We start from the raw sequence: 18,399 nt of genomic DNA, 5'->3' as shown, positions 1-18,399 counted from the left end.
CACAGTCTTACTCTTAGCCCAGGCTGACCTGGAACTCATTATGTAGCCCAGGCTAACCTCACACTTGCAGCAGTAACCCTGCCTCTGCTTCCTCAAAGCTGGGATATGGATCTGTGTCACCGGGGCCAGATATCCTTATAAAAAGCTACAGTTTTCCAAAAGTAGATGATATTTTAGTATTAAAACAAAGCACATAAGATAATTTCAAATTGACCTAAGAGTAAATGACAATTGGGTTTTCCTAAATAGTGGTTAAATGCTTTTAAAGTTCTACTTTTAAAATAGCCACCTTGGGGTAAATTTTCATATAATAATTCTTTAATATGAGTAGTATTTCTAATTATTATTTTAAAATTCAGAACTAAGTATTTCTGAAAAGCAGTAAGCATCTTTCAAACATTCTGACCAGTCTTTCAGGCTCTGAATTAAGTAAAAACCACTAGTTAATTAGAATGATTACTTAGGCTTTAGTCATTAATTTTAGTCATTAATTGACTTTAATAAAAAACTACACTATACTCCTTTAAAAAAAGAAAAAAATCCAACAGTTTCCAAACCTGAGTGGGAAAACACTTTCAGAGGTAACTTACTAATGCACAGCAGTAACAGCGGAGGGTGCTGGCACTCAAGAACTGGCACATACACGTGCCTACCAAGATGATCATGCAGCAGACCCTCAGAGGGAATTCAAGGTTCTTCCTAACCTGTCAGTGTACTACAGAATATGCAAGACACCGCACTTTGTTACATCACAACATTGTTTATTATGTGAATTTTTTTACAATACAAACAAAAATACATGTATGCAATATATGGATACAGCTAAATGCAGAATGGTGACTTTTTTTCTCTTCGAGAGGCCATGATTCCCATTTCTAGTAAAACAAAAGACTGAGTATAGGTAGAAACAGGTTGGTCGTTAGCTTCACAATTTGCCTAGAAATGATCTACAAATGCATTTTTCCTCCTGCTACTTACCAGAAAGTGTAAAAAGGAAGTTAAAGGAAAGTCTCCTTGTTGGTTCCTACCATATGAAAGATGCTATATTCTATTTTAGCAGGGCCAATATGTGGAAAATATCTAAATTAAATGTTATTACAAAAATGAAGCAGTAATGAGATTCTGGCTAAAGGGGCACTAAATGAGAATAATATATATATATATATTTAAAGAATCCAAAACAAACAAACAACAAAAAAGGCTGTTATAAAAAGCTCTAGGTGCACTGTAAGCATATAGGTTTTTTCCATGTGTACGTTTAAACAATGGAAGTGTCAAAAAATAGGGTCCACTGTGTTAGACTAAATACATTATTGTATAGGCTGCATCGAATGGAACCTCTGTATTATAATTATCATAGAGAAGCATAGTTTGCATCATATTATGGCAATTTATCCTCAATGAAAACCTTCCAGAGTCCTTTTATTTTAGAATATTCTGTAAACAATCAACCCACCAGAACATGATTGTACAACAGTAAAATGTTTTCTTGCATTAAACTGAAGACATCTTTTTAATTTAAAAAAAGAAAAAAAGAAAATGTAGAAAGGTACTCAGAGCTGTTAATTTCTAAGTACACAAAATCCTAGACAATTCAAGGCATCTTAATCTCCTTCGAGAACAACAACAAAAAAATAATTTTTTTCATGCTGTTAAATCCATCATTATGGATAAAATTGGTGCAAATTGGTCAAACGGATCCAACAAACACTGATGTCCAAGCTGGCATATTGGCAACTAATACATAACTGGTGGTCAATAGAGTTTAAAAGATCTTGCCTTTCTTCTTGTTCTTTTCCAAGGTTCTAAATGAAAAAAGAAAATAACGAAGATGAGTTGCTATATTATAAAAGCCAAAAGTAACAAATGGCAGAAACAACTAATCCAAATACAACTACGTTGGAATTTCAAAAAATACATTTTCATTGTAAAAAAAAAATCTAAAACATTTAAAAATAAACAGTGAACCCCTGTTTTCTTCTTTGGAAACGTGTTTTCTTCTTTGGAAAGAACGTTCATAGGAAGGTACTACAGCAGTGGCTAAGTGTGAAAGGGCCTCACTAGGAAAGTGAATCAGAGACTCCTCAAAGGGACTTCACATTTCGATTTTAAATGACACTAATCAAAAAAAGAAAACTGTCTAAACAATATTGAGTTTTATACATATCGAGATAATTAGCAGTATTACAAATTATATGTGTCATATTTACCTTAAAGAATTTATTCTAAAGATATAACTGAAGCATCTCCTAAGGGATAGGAAGCACAGATTCTGCCTAGTATTTGCAAGACATCAGGTTTAATCCCAACACCTGAAAACATCATATCCAACACTGAGTTGAGGAGGTGAAAATACTATTACAGTCCACCAAATGAACTTATTCATTTAAAAACACTTATCCATGAAAACTCTGCTTAGGGATTGTAATGGTTTTAATGAGAATGCCCTTAGAGGCTCACATTTTTACTTGAATAGTTGGCACCCAGTTGGTGAACTACTTGAGAAGGATTAGGTGATGTGGCCTTGTTAAAAAGAGGTGTGTTGGGCTGAAAAGATGGCTCAGAGGTAAAGAACACTGGCCGCTCTTCCAGAGTCCCTGAGTTAAATTCCCCGCAACTACAGGGTAGCTCACAACCATCTATGAGATATGATGCCCTCTGCTCTCAGCTACTGCTCCAGCGCCATACATGTCTGCTGCCATCCATGCTCTTGTCATGAGCCCTCACTAGCACTTTAAAACTGTAAGCCCCAAAATAAACTCCTTCTCTTCAAAATTGGTCATGATGCTTTACTACATTAATAGAAGCCTAACTAAGACAGAGATGTATAATAGCCTATGGACTTTTAATTTCAAAAATAGATAAAAGTTCTTTAAAATATCAATACATCCATTTCTTAGGCATGCTGATATTAGTTACCTTGAAGAGTTTTGCTGCTCTAAAATGCGTTGTTGAGCTTCCCAGTTTGCTTTCTCTTCTTCAAACTGGCGACGTTTTTCCTCTAATTCTTTGTGTTGTGCTTCTAAATTCTTTTTCATTTGTTCATGACGCCGCTGGAGCTAAATCGGAATCATAGATGAAACAACTGCTTAATAAATGTAGGACAGACGTCTAGTGCCAAGTGTCACCAGTGTCACCAGTGTCACAATGCCAGGGTGCCACTTAGCAAGCACTGCTGAGATTCCTCCCATTGCAGATTCTGCCACCCAAGTGTCTCCAGAAAAGAAAACAGAAAATAACCACTTTTTAAAATAAATGTAACAAACTTATATTTGTGTATATTTTATAACAGGTGACTGTTTTCTCATCGTTTTTCCTAATTCACAAGTGTAATGGAGGTTGAACAGATGAGGAAACAGCTGTGGACTACAAACCAGAGGGTCACAGTAAGTACATAATTCCAAATTTCCTAGTTCCAGGTTCAGAGGTCCAAACCAGCAGCTAGAGGAAGTAGTTAACGAAGGACCTGTAAGTTCTAATGATCCTGGTAGTGGATAATGCCCCATAATCCTTGGAAAGGAGTGGCTCCCAAACATTATTCTTCATACAAATTTTACCTGGGGTGCTTGCTAAAAGTACAGAATCTTAAGACATAATCTAGATCCACTGGATTAGAACCTTCAGATGTTATATGGAGAGATCATGACTTTCAAGAGGCAGGTCCCAATGATTCTATGCTCATGATCCTTCCAAGGCTAAGAACTAATGCTGTAAAGAATTGCTGGATGACAGGTGTTAATATAGAAACAAAAACCTGACATCTTATGGATAATCAGAAAAATAACTCCATTGTAGCACTAGCCAATGTTCCTGAAGAAAACAATCAACTATTAAAAAGACAAAAAAAAGGGGAAGAAAATAGAAAAAAAAAGCAGATTGAGTCACACTACATTACACCAGATGCTGAATGACTGTTGATATTATGTAGTTGCCCCAGAATTATATGCACTAAAGATTTATTGGTAAATTAGTACCTTGGATTTGAAGTTTAATGTAACTTCCCATACAATCTGTTTTATTTTGTGACCCCAAAAAAACAACTTTTTAAAATGACTACTGCAAAGATTTCATCTAATTCCTATAAAAGGAAATCACATTTATTCTAAGGTGTGTAAAATCTGAGGTGAAACCTTCTCCATGATAGCAATTTACTAAGAAAAACGGAACAAAAGAGACTGTAAATTTTTTTTACCAGAGTTGGTATAGACAAATACAAAGCAATCACATACACACAATTCAAAATAGTAATTTCCTCTGGGAAAGAGAGAAGATATATAAAGACAAGGACACACAGAACTGAAATGAATTCATAGAGTTATATTTTTTAAGCTGGGAGAAGTAGGCTCACAGACGTTTACTCTTTACAAGTAAGTAATACTTACAATTATTTTACAAATGAATATTTTGTAAGTAAAAGCATAGGTCACAATCAGTTAGCTGTATTGAGAAGTAGAAAATCTTTCAAGTATTAAAGAAGCAACAGGCCTGAAAGACAGATCCTTAGGTTGTAAAGGGGGCTGAGTTTAATCCCCAAACTCAATGTGGTAGGAGGAAAGAACTGGCTCCCACAAGTTGTCTTCTAAGCTCCATACCAGTGCCATTATATGCATTTACCCACACACAAATAATAAATAACTAAATCTTATAAAAGAATATAAATTATAACTTAAAATATACCTTCTGAAGTTATCTAGGGCAGCAACCATAATCAAAACACATACACATATTGTCTTTATGCTGGCTTATGTAGCTGTAGCATGACTAATGTATTTTATCCTTCCCCTCATCTGGATAAGTGAGGATAGGCAGTAATATCTATCTTATATGTCCACAGCATGGACTAAGTGACAAAATACATCAGAAACTTGGTATTGCATATGACGTATGATGATGTTAAAAGATATTAGCAGTTATGTCAAGTAACTGCAGCAGAATAGATTCAAAAATAAATTAAGCAAAGCTAAAAAGGTTTCTATGATTTATTTGTATATAATAAATATATTTATACATGTAAATAAAAGGCTTTACAAACTATCTTAGGAGTGTTGGTAAGCATACTGGAGTGGGGTTCTATGAAATAAGAGGAATAGACACATTTAATAGGCAGGCATTTGGGAAAAGGAAACTCAGCCCAGCTTTCTTCACAAGTCCCTCCCCCAGAAGGGCACCAATTACTGGCATATACAAGCAGGTGACAAAAATGCTAGTTTGTTTAGAAAATGACTTATAATTTTGTTTCTATTGTTTGTTATAACTAGTAATTTATTGTAGGTATTTTAACTATTTTATATTTTGTCCTCCTACTCAGTATACTGTATCTAAGCCCTTATATACTGAAATATGTAATTTTATAATAAAAATAGTACTTTTATTCCTCTACTTTATTTTACTAGTATATTAAACTATTTTTGAAAATGTATAGATGTAATTTACATTTCAATAAACATACTATTTAAAAGAAATACCGAGAGCCTGTTAATAAAACTGATTACCTCCGCTTCAGAGTCCTTCAGTTTTTGAACTTTTTCTTTGACCTTCATCTCAAACACCTGTTCCATTTCCATCTCCATCTTCTTCATCTTAGCTACATGTTCCCTTCTTTCTTCTTCCATCTGTGCCAGAGGGCTCCTGTTACCAACAATTAAGAAAAAACATTAAGGTCTATAAAAGAAGATTGTAATACTCCATTCTGAATGAGCTGATAAACAAATGATATGCTATAGATGCCATTAACATTAGGCTGCATAAAAATATTTGCATCATTTTGACATAAATTCCAAATCTTATGTAACACAGATGGGTAAAGAATCCTTTAGAAACTGTAAAATATATAAATGTGCTCATAACCAAATAGGTTAACAGGTGTTCATCTAAATATCAATCTCTACAAATAATTGCTATGAAGCAGAGCCTAAAATAAAACTGTTAGGAAGGCGCTTCTCTAAATCTCGTGTACGTCAGTCGTAAAGACGATGGCCCTGGCTAGTGTTTTATGTAACTAGATATAAGTTAGAGCTGCCTGAGACAGAAAGCCTCAGTTGAGAAAATGTCTACATAAGACTGGGCAGTAAGCAAGTCTGTAGGTCATTTTCTTAATTAGTGATTGATAAGGGAAGCCCAACCCACTGTGGGCAGTGCCACCCCAGGCAGCCATTAGCCAGCCAGACACAGAAACAAGAAGAAAATAAGAAAAGGTAAAAAGCACCGAGGCAAAAAGAAACAGATTAAATTAAAAGAGCTAACCAGAAATGTGCCTAAACTAGACAGAGCATTCAAAACTAATAATAAATCTATGTGTCATAATAAATCAACCACATACCAAAAGGCACCCCAAAGTGCCCTTACCAGTTGAGCCATCTTGTTAGCCCAAGAAATTGCCTGTAACTTTCTCTTCAAAATATATATTTATCTGTTTTGTGCTGTATGAATTATAAATATGACTTGCAAAAGACAAGAAGCATATAGTTCTTTATTTAAAAGAACAGAAAAATAACCATTCCAACAATTATAGTTAAAGCATAAAACTATCAAGACAAAACTTAACAGTAAAATTATCTGCTATTACAGAGAATATAATTCAAATTTCCTAATGTAGTAAGAATTTCAAGACAGTAAATGGAATATTTATCATATAAACATTTTTTCTGTAGAGAAATATATACATCCTCAGGTATATATATATATATATACGTACTTAGTAAGTTGCCCTTTATTCTTGTTGTTATCCACGCCATTGTAAGTCACTGCGGCTAGCTTTCTGCTTCTGTAGTTCTCATAGTGTACATTATTAGTAACGTCTTTCAAATCCTGCATGTGTGTTCTGTCATAAACAGCAAGAGTTTGCTCATGTCAAAGGCTTTGGCACAATTAAAAATTTCACCAAGACAAAATTTCAGACAAAATATTAAGTCATTTATATGTCTTCATTTACAAATAAAGCAGATTAAAACAGGTTTAGGTTCCAAATTCAAGAGCCCTGAATCACTCAAACTACTGAAGAATAAACTTTCTAGCAAAGAAATAGTCATTGCCACTAGTTTAACTTAACTGAAAATGGAAAGTGGATTACTATTGAAGCTCATAATCTAGCAGAAATTGTTTTCCCTTGTACAATTATTAACAAGGTAATACTGAGTTTTCACAGGTTAATTTATATAAGGACCTTTAAAACAACAGATTAAGTTATGTATCAACTATAGAACCAACTAAAAAAATCTTTTGCTTGTTTTTTCCATGTAGCTCTGGCTGTCCTGGAACTCACTCTGTAGATCAGGCTGGCCTCAAACTCACAGAGATCTGCTTGCCTCTGCCTCCTGGGTGCTGGAACTAAAGGCCGTCATCACCCAGCTCCAACTAGGGTACCTTAATTTAGATAACTTTCTGTTACCTAACATCAACAAACAGGGGATAAAGTATACAATATGGATAAAGGATATGATGACATAATCCTTTAATGATTAGAGATGATAAAGACTGAGTAATAATCCTCCCTTTTCTCGTTCCCCATTACACTCTGGACTTCCTGTATATACCAACTTTACCATTTTACAACTTCCTTTGGAAGACAAAAATAAAGATAGTGTTTTATCCTTCCTTACAACCAAATCCCATCCATTACGAAGTACCTCACCCCACATCATAAACACAAAGTAACTTAATTATCTGGTTTATCTTCTACTATCTGACATTTCTACACAGTTCTCTAAAAGTTTACTTATCTTAGTACTAAGTTTGGGTTTTCCAGTCTCCTCTCCTTTTAAACCCTGACTACTACTACACTCACTTTCTCTTCCAGCCTCAACAGTTATACCTAAGTTTCTGCAGCTCTTTTTTAGTCAAGTTGGGCAGTTCCCAATTCCTACAACAACACCTCACAGGTGAAATGGAACAGCTCATACTAATTTGTTAAATCTTTTGGAACTGGCATTAAGTTATAAGTGATAACAAATTATGTCTTTAACTATATTGTGAGCTTGTCTTTAACATAAACATGCATTTCATGGTATTCTTTATACAGATAAATACCAAATAGGAACTTTAAATAATGTAACAATTGCATACAGTAGATAAATAGTATTTAAGAACAAATCACTGTGTAAAATTCTCCAGATGAAGAATAAAGATAAATGTACAATGCTAACATGAAACAGTATTGTTAGTAGAATGTGGTGTTGCACACCTGTACTTCAAACACTTGGGAAATAGAAACAGCAGGATGAGATCAGCAGGCCAGCCTTAGCTACACAGAGTTTAAAGCCAGGCTAGAGTTCAAAGACATTACCTAAAACTACACCAAAATTAAAAACCAAAGGAAAAAAACAGTATTTTATATATTTAATACTCATTTAATCACTACATCATTAAGAAACATTATAGCAAAGTAAATTTATAAATAGAAATAAGATATTGCTAAACTCCATGTATTTAAAGTGTCATTTAGCATAGCAATCACCTACTTCACTAAACTACTACTCTGTCTTATTCTGAAGTTCAGAGGCTAAGTATAAAGCTGCATTTACTTCTATCTGTGTTTTCTTTTTGTAATCCACTCTTTCATCTGAAAACTCAGTAGAAATTTTCTCTTGTTTCTAGGTTTTCACTGCTGATCACTGCTCTCTTCTCTCCTTTTCTTTTTTCCTACGTGATTTCTGTACCATCCATTCCTACATCTTCAAAACAGTGTTTCATCTCTTCTTCAGTTGCTTTCCTTGGTTTGCCAACAGCAGCCAGTTCTTAGCAAAATGACACTTCTTTGAATTTACCTTTCCTAAAAGCAAGTATAAGCCTTAACGTTTGCCTGTAAAATAATTACTTGAGATTTAGACTGACATTGTCATTTCCTTCCTTCAAATATTTATTAGACAACAGTAGGTGCCTTTATCTTAGAAGTTACATAAAGCACTTACCCTTCTTACAGCAAATAAAACTAGAAACTTTATTTTTCTTTTATGTATATGGGTGTGTTGTCCACATGTGTGACTGTGTATCACTTGTGTGGCCATTACCTGTGGCAGGCAGAGCAGTGTACTGGATTCCCTGGCACTGGAGTTAAAGAGTTGTGAGCCATCATGCTGGTGCTAAGAACAGAACCCACGTCCTTAGGACGATCAGCCAATGCTCTAGATCACTGAGCCATCTCTTGAGCCCAATGCTAGAATTTATATTTTCAGACAAGCATGAGATGTCTTGCTGATGCACTTATTAAATCTTCCTCCAAGTTGATCAATTTCCTCTGCAATACTTATACTAAGAAGTCCTCCTTACCAGTTGTGAGGCTATGAACATTCAAAGTGGCTTTTGGGCCCCTTCTACAATGTTTTAGATATGTAGGTAATTACTGGTTATATATATTTTAAATACATAAGAAAAAGTGATATGACAGTGAGAAGCATAGATTTAAAATCCAGATGGAGCACAATGATGTATTTAAATAGTCCTTATATGCTGTCATGAGACATTGTGTTTGTTTGTTTTGAGACAGGATCACAGGATGTAACCTTGGGTGGTTTGGAACTCATGTAAGACTAGGTTGTCCTGCAACAGATGTCCATCTGCCTCTGCCTACCAAGCACTGAGATAAAAGGTAGTGTACACCATGTCCTCCTGAGGTACTATATTCTTTTGAAATTTCTCTATAAAGATCAAAATGAAAGAGAACAATTGGCAACAGAACCTAAAGCGTGTATTCTCGAAGCTGCTGTGAAGGCTTCCGTTCTCACACTTGATATGCTCTGACAATGTGAAGTAAACCCATTCATTATCTTCACTCTATCATCTACTTCCTGCCAGAGAAACCTGTACACAGTTCTCTTGGAAAAGATGCTAAAGTCTTTGATGTCAAACTTTCTCTCATTGATTATATAGCTTCTGAGGAGCACTCTGAGTTTTGTGAATCGTGTCCCCCTTCATTATGGTAATTACCTTGCTATTCAATGATTTCCAATTAGCACTCATAAATGTGTTACAATTTCTATAGTGCAAATGAGATTCCTGTGTACTGAGAAAATGAACAGTACTGTAAATATAAATACATCAACTTCAGGTTATATCCCAAACCAAGGCTGCAAGACAGTACATGGCAAGGGCTTGGGGAAAACAAGATAAAAGAAAACTAGGAACAGAAGGAAAAGGAAGGATGTAATACAGATTAACACGAAAACATTCCAGCTCATTTTGACCACCTCTCTGTTCCTATGTTCTCTAGTTCCAATATAATTCTTCAATTTCCTCTCTATGGCTACTATTCTAATTCAAGTTCTTGGGTTTCTCTAATCAAAATATTCTCAATCCAACTCTCTTAACTTTCCTTCTCTTTCAGTACCAGGAAAAGTAGTTTAAAGAACTAGTAGGAAGATTGGTTTTGCTTATGAAGTCCAGTATGTTAAACTGCTCCACTCACCAGCTACCAACCTGTGTACCTTAAACACTCAAAACTATTTCTTTTGACTAGAGCCTTTTTCTAAGCTATTTTCCAAATCTATTGCTGAATTAAACCCAACATGAAGTATAATGATGAAATATGAAACTACAGTCGTAATCAGAGAGGTTGCCTCCAGTAGCTGATGGGAATGGATGCAGATACCCACAGTCAAACACTAGGTGGAGAGAGATCCCAGGTTGGAGGTCTGCACTGGGACCCTCCCCTTGAGTCTCAGGGGAACACCACAGAAAGGAGGATAAGGAATTGTGGGAACCAGAGGGTAGAGAACCCCAGGAGAGCACAGCCCATGAAAGCAAATAAGCAGGGCTCATGAGAGATCACAGAGACTGAAGTGGCAAGCACAGAGCCTTCATGGATCTGAGCTAGGTCCTCTGCATATGTTATGGTTGTTGGCTTGGTGTTCTTTTTATTTGGGGGTGGGCTCTGACAGTGGGAGTATCTCTGACTGTTTACTTGCTTTGGGGACCGGTTTCCTCCTACTGGAGGCCTTTGGCCTTGCCTTAATGTGAGTTTTTGGAACTAGTAATATTAAATCTTGTGCCATGTTCAGTTGATGTCTCTGGGAAGTCTGCTCTTGTCTGGGGGAAGAGTGGAGTGATAGGGGTAAATGGGGGGAAAGTGGACTTGGAAGGGAACAGGGAGGGGTGGAGGGAGAGGAAGCTGCAATAGGAATGTATTGTACAAGAGAAGAATAAACAAAAAGATTTTTCAAAAAGGACTGTTGACAAAAAAGTATAAGACATTCTTTGTATTCCTCGCTTAATATTTTTGCTAATGACTTCAAAACCTTGGATAAACAATATAAATCATTGTCATGCATTATTATACTTCAACAGGAGACTGAAGATGCCAATATATAGTAGCTCCATTTACAGAGGCACAAAGTAAGTCTTCCAAAGTAACTTTCTTTAGGTGATTAAAAAAAAAAAAACTTTGCTATTTTCATTGTTGCTCACACTTACCTTATCAACATATTTCTTAGAATTGTAAAATCACAATGTTCACCATTTTCAACTATAGAAAAGGAAGAGAAAATAGAGCACACATATTAACTTTAATAAAATTTATCTTTTCATAGAAATAAAAAATAATACCAAGGGGAAAATATTTAAAGTGCCTACATGAGAATTTTATTAAGGCTTAATACTAACACAGACCCCAAGGAACAATAGGCAAATGTACCCTAATACTAATAGTGTGGCATTTTAAACACATTACTTTTCTTTGTATGTGTGTGTCATATATAGATGTGGGTGCATGTTCACATATCTGTGAAGGAAAGGTTACAGCTGTTTCCTCCACTCTCAATTTATTTACAGAGGCGGGATCCCACTGAACATTTTATCCACTAAGCCACCTCTCCTCAGCCCTTCTTCATGTAGCTCAATCCTAGATGACAGCCATATAATGAATGAACTCTCTGGAAATAAAGACTGGCAATTTGAAAGAAGAAAGAGGCACTTTCTGCTTATTAGTACAGAACACATTTATCATATGATATATTTAAAAAAACAAAACAAACAAACAAACAAAAAAACCTTAGCTAGGAAGTGGCAGTGGCGCATGCCTTTAACCCCAGCACTCAGGAGGCAGAGGCAAGGCATGAGTTGGAGGCCAGATTGGTCTACAAAGCAAGTTCCAGGACAGCAAGGGACACACACAAACACCTGCCTCAAAAACAAAAGCACCAAAACAATGAAACAAAAACAAAAAACCTTCATGTTGTGGTTGAAAATATTAAAAACCTCCTTAGGACAATCAAAATGAAAGGCTAATCAAGAGCTCTAAGACTTATTATTTAAAACAACAACAACAAAAAAAAACCCCACTAAATGGGGATAGCAAGGAAGTGGGAATAATAATAATAATAATAATAATAATAATAATAATAATAATAATAATAATATAAATAAGTAATTGCTTCAGAGCATATTTCTAAAGGACATAAAGTTCTAAAGCCCTAAATTGGTAATTGCAGTTTGCTGGGAACAAAGTTGATGGTCCTTGGGCAAAAACCATAAAGACAGTAACGTGGCATGATTTTATAAAAATTGTGCAATTACATCAATGCACAGAACAAACAGCAACTCCAACTTAGTACAATATTGATTAAATATTAGAGTAAACTAATATAATATATACAAACCCATAGAAATATTTCTATTGCTAATATGGTATCTGGGGTTTGATGTCATCACTAAGAGTTTATTGGCATTGAAAACCAACAAACTAGTAAATTAACTAAAAAAGTGACCTCCTCCTCAAGGAAAGAAGAGGCACTGGTTATATGATCGTGGCTGGCTCTCTCTAAACTGCTCAGTTTCCAAAAATTTGTAAGATCCTAGGAAATAACCTTAAGCCAGGCAGGGGAAAACCCCTGAACTGCAAAGCTCGTTTTCAAAAGAGACAGATACTGGCTTGATAGTGGTGTAGGCACAGGCAAGTGGTCAATGGCAACTGATTATGAAGTATTACAACTTCAGGATTTGATCTGATTTGGGTAACATTTCTGAAAAACAGAAATATCTTTATATTTAAGAAGAAAACAAAGACTAGGAAAATGAAATAAAAGCTATTCTTGAAAACCAAGAGTGTACCATACACCGCATATTTTATACTACTTTTAATACACATTTTAGCACCTTTATGAGACCTTACATTAAGTTATCCACTGAAAAGAACCTTACCTTCAGCCACACCCCAAGGATACTGTCTTCCTCTGACTCTTTTGCCATTAACTTCGATGATAGTATTACTACCTACCACAGCAAGAGGTAAACGATCCTATAAAATAAAGTGTTACTGTAAACAGATCTCTACAGTACTCATGACTCAATTATAAATAATGTACAAGAGTCAACATATTACCAAAATTTTGCTTGGATAGTTTCTATATTATCAGTCAAGCAATAAATATTCAGGAAATTTTATCTTTTGATTTTGGGCTTTTCAAGACAGAGTGTTTCTGTGTAGTACTGGCTGTAGACTAGGCTTGTGTTGAACTCACATAGTCTCTGCCTCAGTCTCAAGTGCTGGGATTAAAGGCGTGTACTACCACATCCGGCCTAGAAACTGTTATTCAAACGGTATACTACCGAGGTAAACAATGAATAAAATTTCATTTTGTTAAAATTTTAAGAATAATATAGTATGCACTGGTCAAATTAGTTGTTAAAAATTACTCTAAAAACTTTCCTGTATAGGGAGACATAGATATAAAATACATTGATATTTAGAAGACAAAAAAAAAATAAGCCATGAATCCATCTGATCATTAACCTTGACAATAGGAGGTGCAGGAAATATTCTGTTTTCTAAACTATAACTTCAGAACCCCAAACCCACTTTGGATCTGTGTTCACTTATTTTTAATGCAGAGTTTTAACTTTTCAATATTTTCATAGCTACCAGAATTATAGAAGATATTTTGCAAATCCTCTAAAATATGTCAGATATAAATATTTTATCAGTTATACAGTAATTAGACCAGTATTCACTAAGCCACTTAGCTCCAGGTACTCGAAAACTATTTTAAATTAAATTAAAGCACATAAACTTTAATGCCATGCATGATGGTGCACACCTTTAATCTCAGCACCTGGGAGATAAGAGGCAGGTGGGTTGAGACCACCACCTTCTACTACAAAGTAAATTCCAGGACAGCCAGGGCTACACAGAGAAACCTTGCAGGGGCACACACAGAGAAAAACGCACAACAACAACAAAAAAATTAAAATGATGTAAAGTTTTTGTTGACTTATAAAAAGACAAATGAAACAACAGTTTTATCAGGCTCCTGAAAAATCAAAACACACAAAAATCTCTTTCCTGCTCATATTTGTGTCTTTGTTTGGTTTTGTTGTTGTTATTGTTTCAAGACAAGGTTTCTCTGTAGCTTTGGAGCCTGTCCTGGAAACTAGCTCTTGTAGACGAGGCTGGTCTCGAACTCACAGAGATCCGCCTGCCTCTGCCTCCAGAGTGCTGGGATTAAAGGTATGCACCACCACCGCCCGGCTTCATGTTTGTTTCTTAAGGAGAAAAAAAAAACATAAACTTGAAACCAGTTAACTGAATGTGATGGTAGTCACCCACCTATTCCATGCAATGCCCTATGCTATGTGTTGCTATTCAAAGGCAACTGTAAAGTTGATAAACATTAAGAAATATCCATATTTGTTTTTGTAAGCCAACTACTTTAAAAGTGAAACTTCTGTTCTTTCATATTAGAGTACAATTAAAAGGCCCAATACTTCACTGTGCATAGAAACAAACCTACCTTTATCTTCTTAACCAGCTTATTCTCTTCTTCATCATCTGTTTCTGGAAATTCATATATTTTAATTTTATGTTCTTGGATTTCTTTCATTATCTACAACAGAAGCAGGGAAAGGACATCACATATAATTATGACATAAGCAGTTATTTTTTCCTTTTTCTTGGATTTTCATGAGAAACCTCAGTTTCTGGTCATTTGTTGTTCATAGTATTTGTAAATACCAAAACCTATTACTGGAGAACAGGGAGAGAAGGTAAAGATGCTTGCCATCAAAGTCTGGGAGATTTATAAATGTAGAAGGAGAAAGAAAAAAAAAACCAAATCCACAAAATTATCCTCCAACATCTACAAGTATGAGGTGGCATGTGCACCATCCTCCCTTCACTCTTGTGCACACACGCACGCACACACGCACACAGCAAAATGAAATTTAAAGTATGTTTAAATTCAATTACTTCAGAAGTGTCAATCTTACAGTCATCATCCGAAAATAATTCTACAAATGAAAGAATATTCTAGAATGGCATTTATTCAGGTGGTCTCTATCTACTATAATGGTTTTTGATCATTCATTTAAAATGAATGTGATTCTTTCTCTTGATATAACTTACTATAAAACCTAAGCAACATAGCTTAAAGTCACCTAAAAATAATAGAAAAGGGTAAGTAAAAAAATTACAACATTAGTCCTAGGAGAAAGGTATACACTCTAACAGAAAAAGTTATTACATGAACAAGCATACACACATAAATCAAAGGCTAGACAAGCAAGTTAGAATACACACTAGAAGTAAAGAACCTCAAGACTTAATAATAACAGGAATTATCTATTTCAAATTAAATTACCTTGTCTAAGAGGATTTCAAATACACAAGGGAAAATACAGACGTCCAACTAACAGTCACCTCCCTATACAATTCAAACTCTCAAAACAACCCTCCCTTGTACTTTTACTACAGTGCTCACAACAAAAGTCTCAACAGCCATATAGAGGCTATAAACAAAATGAGTTATATGATTACTATGCTAAACAGAAATAAACAGGAGTAATCCCTGCATAGTAGTATACACCTGAAATCCGAACACTTGGAAAGCTGAGGCCAGAGGACTGAGAGTTCTTTGCTAGCCTAGACTGAAGAGTGAAGACCTAGCTCAAAGAAGAACAAGTAATCAATGGCCATCAATAGGACCATGCCTTTAACACTGGGCATCTATAGACCCTAAAAATAAATGAATGGCTGGACAAGGTGGCACAAACCATTAATCTCAGCACTCAGAAGGCAGGTTGATCTCTGTGAGTTCATGAGGTCATCTTGGTCTAAATAGTGAGTTCCAAGCCAAGAGCTACACAGTGAGACTCCCGTCTTGAAAAATAAAAATGAAAATGCCTTTTGCCACAGACAACAAAGAAGTAGGACGGACTCTACTGAGGAGAGGTAACAAGCCATGTGGCAGAACGTAGATTAATATCAACGAGTTAATTTAAGTTTTTAAGAGCTAGTTGGGAACAAGTCTAAGCTAAGGCCAAGCTTTCATACTTAATAATAGGTGTCCATTTCAGTATTTGTGAGAAAGTGGACAAAGAAAGTCCAACTATGAAAAATTGCTAGCTTAAACAGCAGTGATCCTTGATCAAAAGTTACACACTAAAATTATGTAAATGAGCACTTTCAAAATAAATGCTAAAGCCCCAACTTCCTTTATATAACTAACATCTAAAAATTATTTTGAAGAAATTCCAAATGATTTCCTGAGTAAGAAATATGGCTCTAAACATAAAGAAAAGAAACTTGAGTCTAGAAGCACAGTACAAAGTTAAAGTACATATACCAAAGGCCTTGAGTTCAATGCTGGGTGAAACAAAAGAAAAAGGATGGGGGATGGGGGCGGGGGAAGGAGGGCAGTAGGCACATGACCAATCTTAAAAAAGAAATCATTACTAATTCTAATGTATCCTTTCAACATCTAACTTCTCAGAATAAATCAGTATCAACATAGAGCTACAGACTATTCAAGGCAGAAACTTCAGAGGCAAAGACAGGACTGTCTCAAGTGGAGTCCAGCCTGGTTATAGTAACCCCATCTCAAATTACAACAATGGAGAAATGAGACAAAAGATGGAAAGGAGGAGGAAAAGGGGCAAAGAACAGATGAAAAGGAAGAGATTGAATAGAAAGAGGATGGAGAAAAAGAAAGAAAGGAAAAACATACCTGTGATGAAAATATTGGTAGTAAAAGCTGTCTAAAGATGCCAAAATTTGTATGAATTTACCACTTCAAGAACATTTTTCATTTTGTAACAAGTTTTAAGGTATTCTAAAATTCATATTTCAAGGTTTTAAAAGGTATGTTGTTACACAGAAGCTTACAAAGATATTAAGATAACAAAAATGACGCTTATTTTGAATATAAAATAATTTTTTTAAATACTGATATAAAATCTAAAAAGACTATTGGAATAGACAGACTTTCAAAAACTTAACTTAGAGTTCATAAATTCCATATATCACAAACCGAATACAACAAAATGAAAAAAATTGTATCATTAAGAATATTATTACAGCCTGGCAATGGTGGCATATGCCTTTAATCTCAGCACTTGGGAAGGAAAGGTAGGTGGATCTCTGTGAGTTTGAGGTCAGCCTGGTTTAGAGTTCCAGACAGCCAAGACTACACAGAGAAACTGTCTCAAAAGAAGGGAAAAAAACCAAAAAAACAAAACTAAAACAAAAAAAGGGGTGGGAATGGGAGGATTGCTACTGCAATAACAGGGCATGAGTTTGGGGAAGGAAGCTTAAATTCCTATTTGTGTGTGTGTGTGTGTGTGTGTGTGTGTGTATGTGTATGTATTATTTTCTAAACATTTATTTTATTAAGTAATACAAACAAAAGATTCAAGAGAAAATAGAAAATGTGGAAGATAAATAAACTAAAAATAACGTATTAATTAAAATGGCTAGAAAATCCAAAAGTTAATTCATTCTTCCTTACCTGCTTTTTAAACTGTTGGCATTCCTCTGGTGTGAGTGTGTCTGCTTTGGCAATTAGTGGGATGATATTCACTTTTTCATGCAAACGTTTCATAAATTCAATATCCAATGGTTTAAGCCTGAAATATATAGTGTTTAATATGACTGAATACATCTGTTTGAAGGAATAGATTCTTCACATTAAATGCAATAAGCTACTTTACTTATCAGAAACACTTTGAAGATGTACTGGGTCAGCCAACAGGCAGAACAAGAAGAACTTTAATAAGCAAGGAATGGCTAAGAAGGCTTTTTGACTCTTGCCCTTGAAACACCCTGGTCATTGGGTTATGCCCCTAAAAGAGGAATTGGAAAAACCACAAAGGTTCCTAGTAGAATTTCCTAGAATCAGCTTTATATTTATTTATTAAGGTTAACAAGGTAGTTGGGTTTTTTCCCATGAAAATTAGTCCTCTTTCAATATATGCAATTCTTGCTGTCAATAATCTTTCTTAGACAAAACGCTAAAAAGTCAATTTTCAACATGCCTCTCTGTTATTACAATTTGGCTCTGGCACTATACTTTCAAGACCAAAGACTTCCACTATGGTACCTATGATCACTAATTTGCTCAGAATGCAGCATCTAAAATATGATTGCCTCACCAGTTCTTCTAGAATCCTTAGGATCCTCTTTGCCATGCGATTTCCTCA

General features: G+C 35.1%; 1 protein-coding gene across 2 annotated transcripts in view; it reads right to left on the bottom strand.

Annotated features, from left to right (window-relative positions):
* Positions 1–740: 740 nt before the first annotated feature.
* Septin7 (septin 7) overlaps positions 741–18,399 on the bottom strand; it is a 60,051-nt gene continuing 42,392 nt past the window's right edge. For both annotated transcript variants that reach the window (XM_038321775.2, XM_038321774.2), the window contains exons 7-14: positions 17,709–17,826; positions 14,718–14,810; positions 13,129–13,225; positions 11,404–11,455; positions 6,695–6,820; positions 5,493–5,628; positions 2,920–3,059; positions 741–1,805 (exon numbers count right to left, since the gene is read on the bottom strand). In XM_038321775.2, the coding sequence (XP_038177703.1) occupies positions 1,766–1,805; positions 2,920–3,059; positions 5,493–5,628; positions 6,695–6,820; positions 11,404–11,455; positions 13,129–13,225; positions 14,718–14,810; positions 17,709–17,826 (802 nt within the window). In that variant the 3' untranslated portion in view covers positions 741–1,765. The remainder of the gene's footprint in view (positions 1,806–2,919; positions 3,060–5,492; positions 5,629–6,694; positions 6,821–11,403; positions 11,456–13,128; positions 13,226–14,717; positions 14,811–17,708; positions 17,827–18,399) is intronic.

This window comes from Arvicola amphibius, chromosome 3 (assembly GCF_903992535.2).
Source record: "Arvicola amphibius chromosome 3, mArvAmp1.2, whole genome shotgun sequence".
Lineage (NCBI taxonomy): Eukaryota > Metazoa > Chordata > Mammalia > Rodentia > Cricetidae > Arvicola > Arvicola amphibius.
This window is presented reverse-complemented; position numbering and strand designations above follow the sequence as displayed.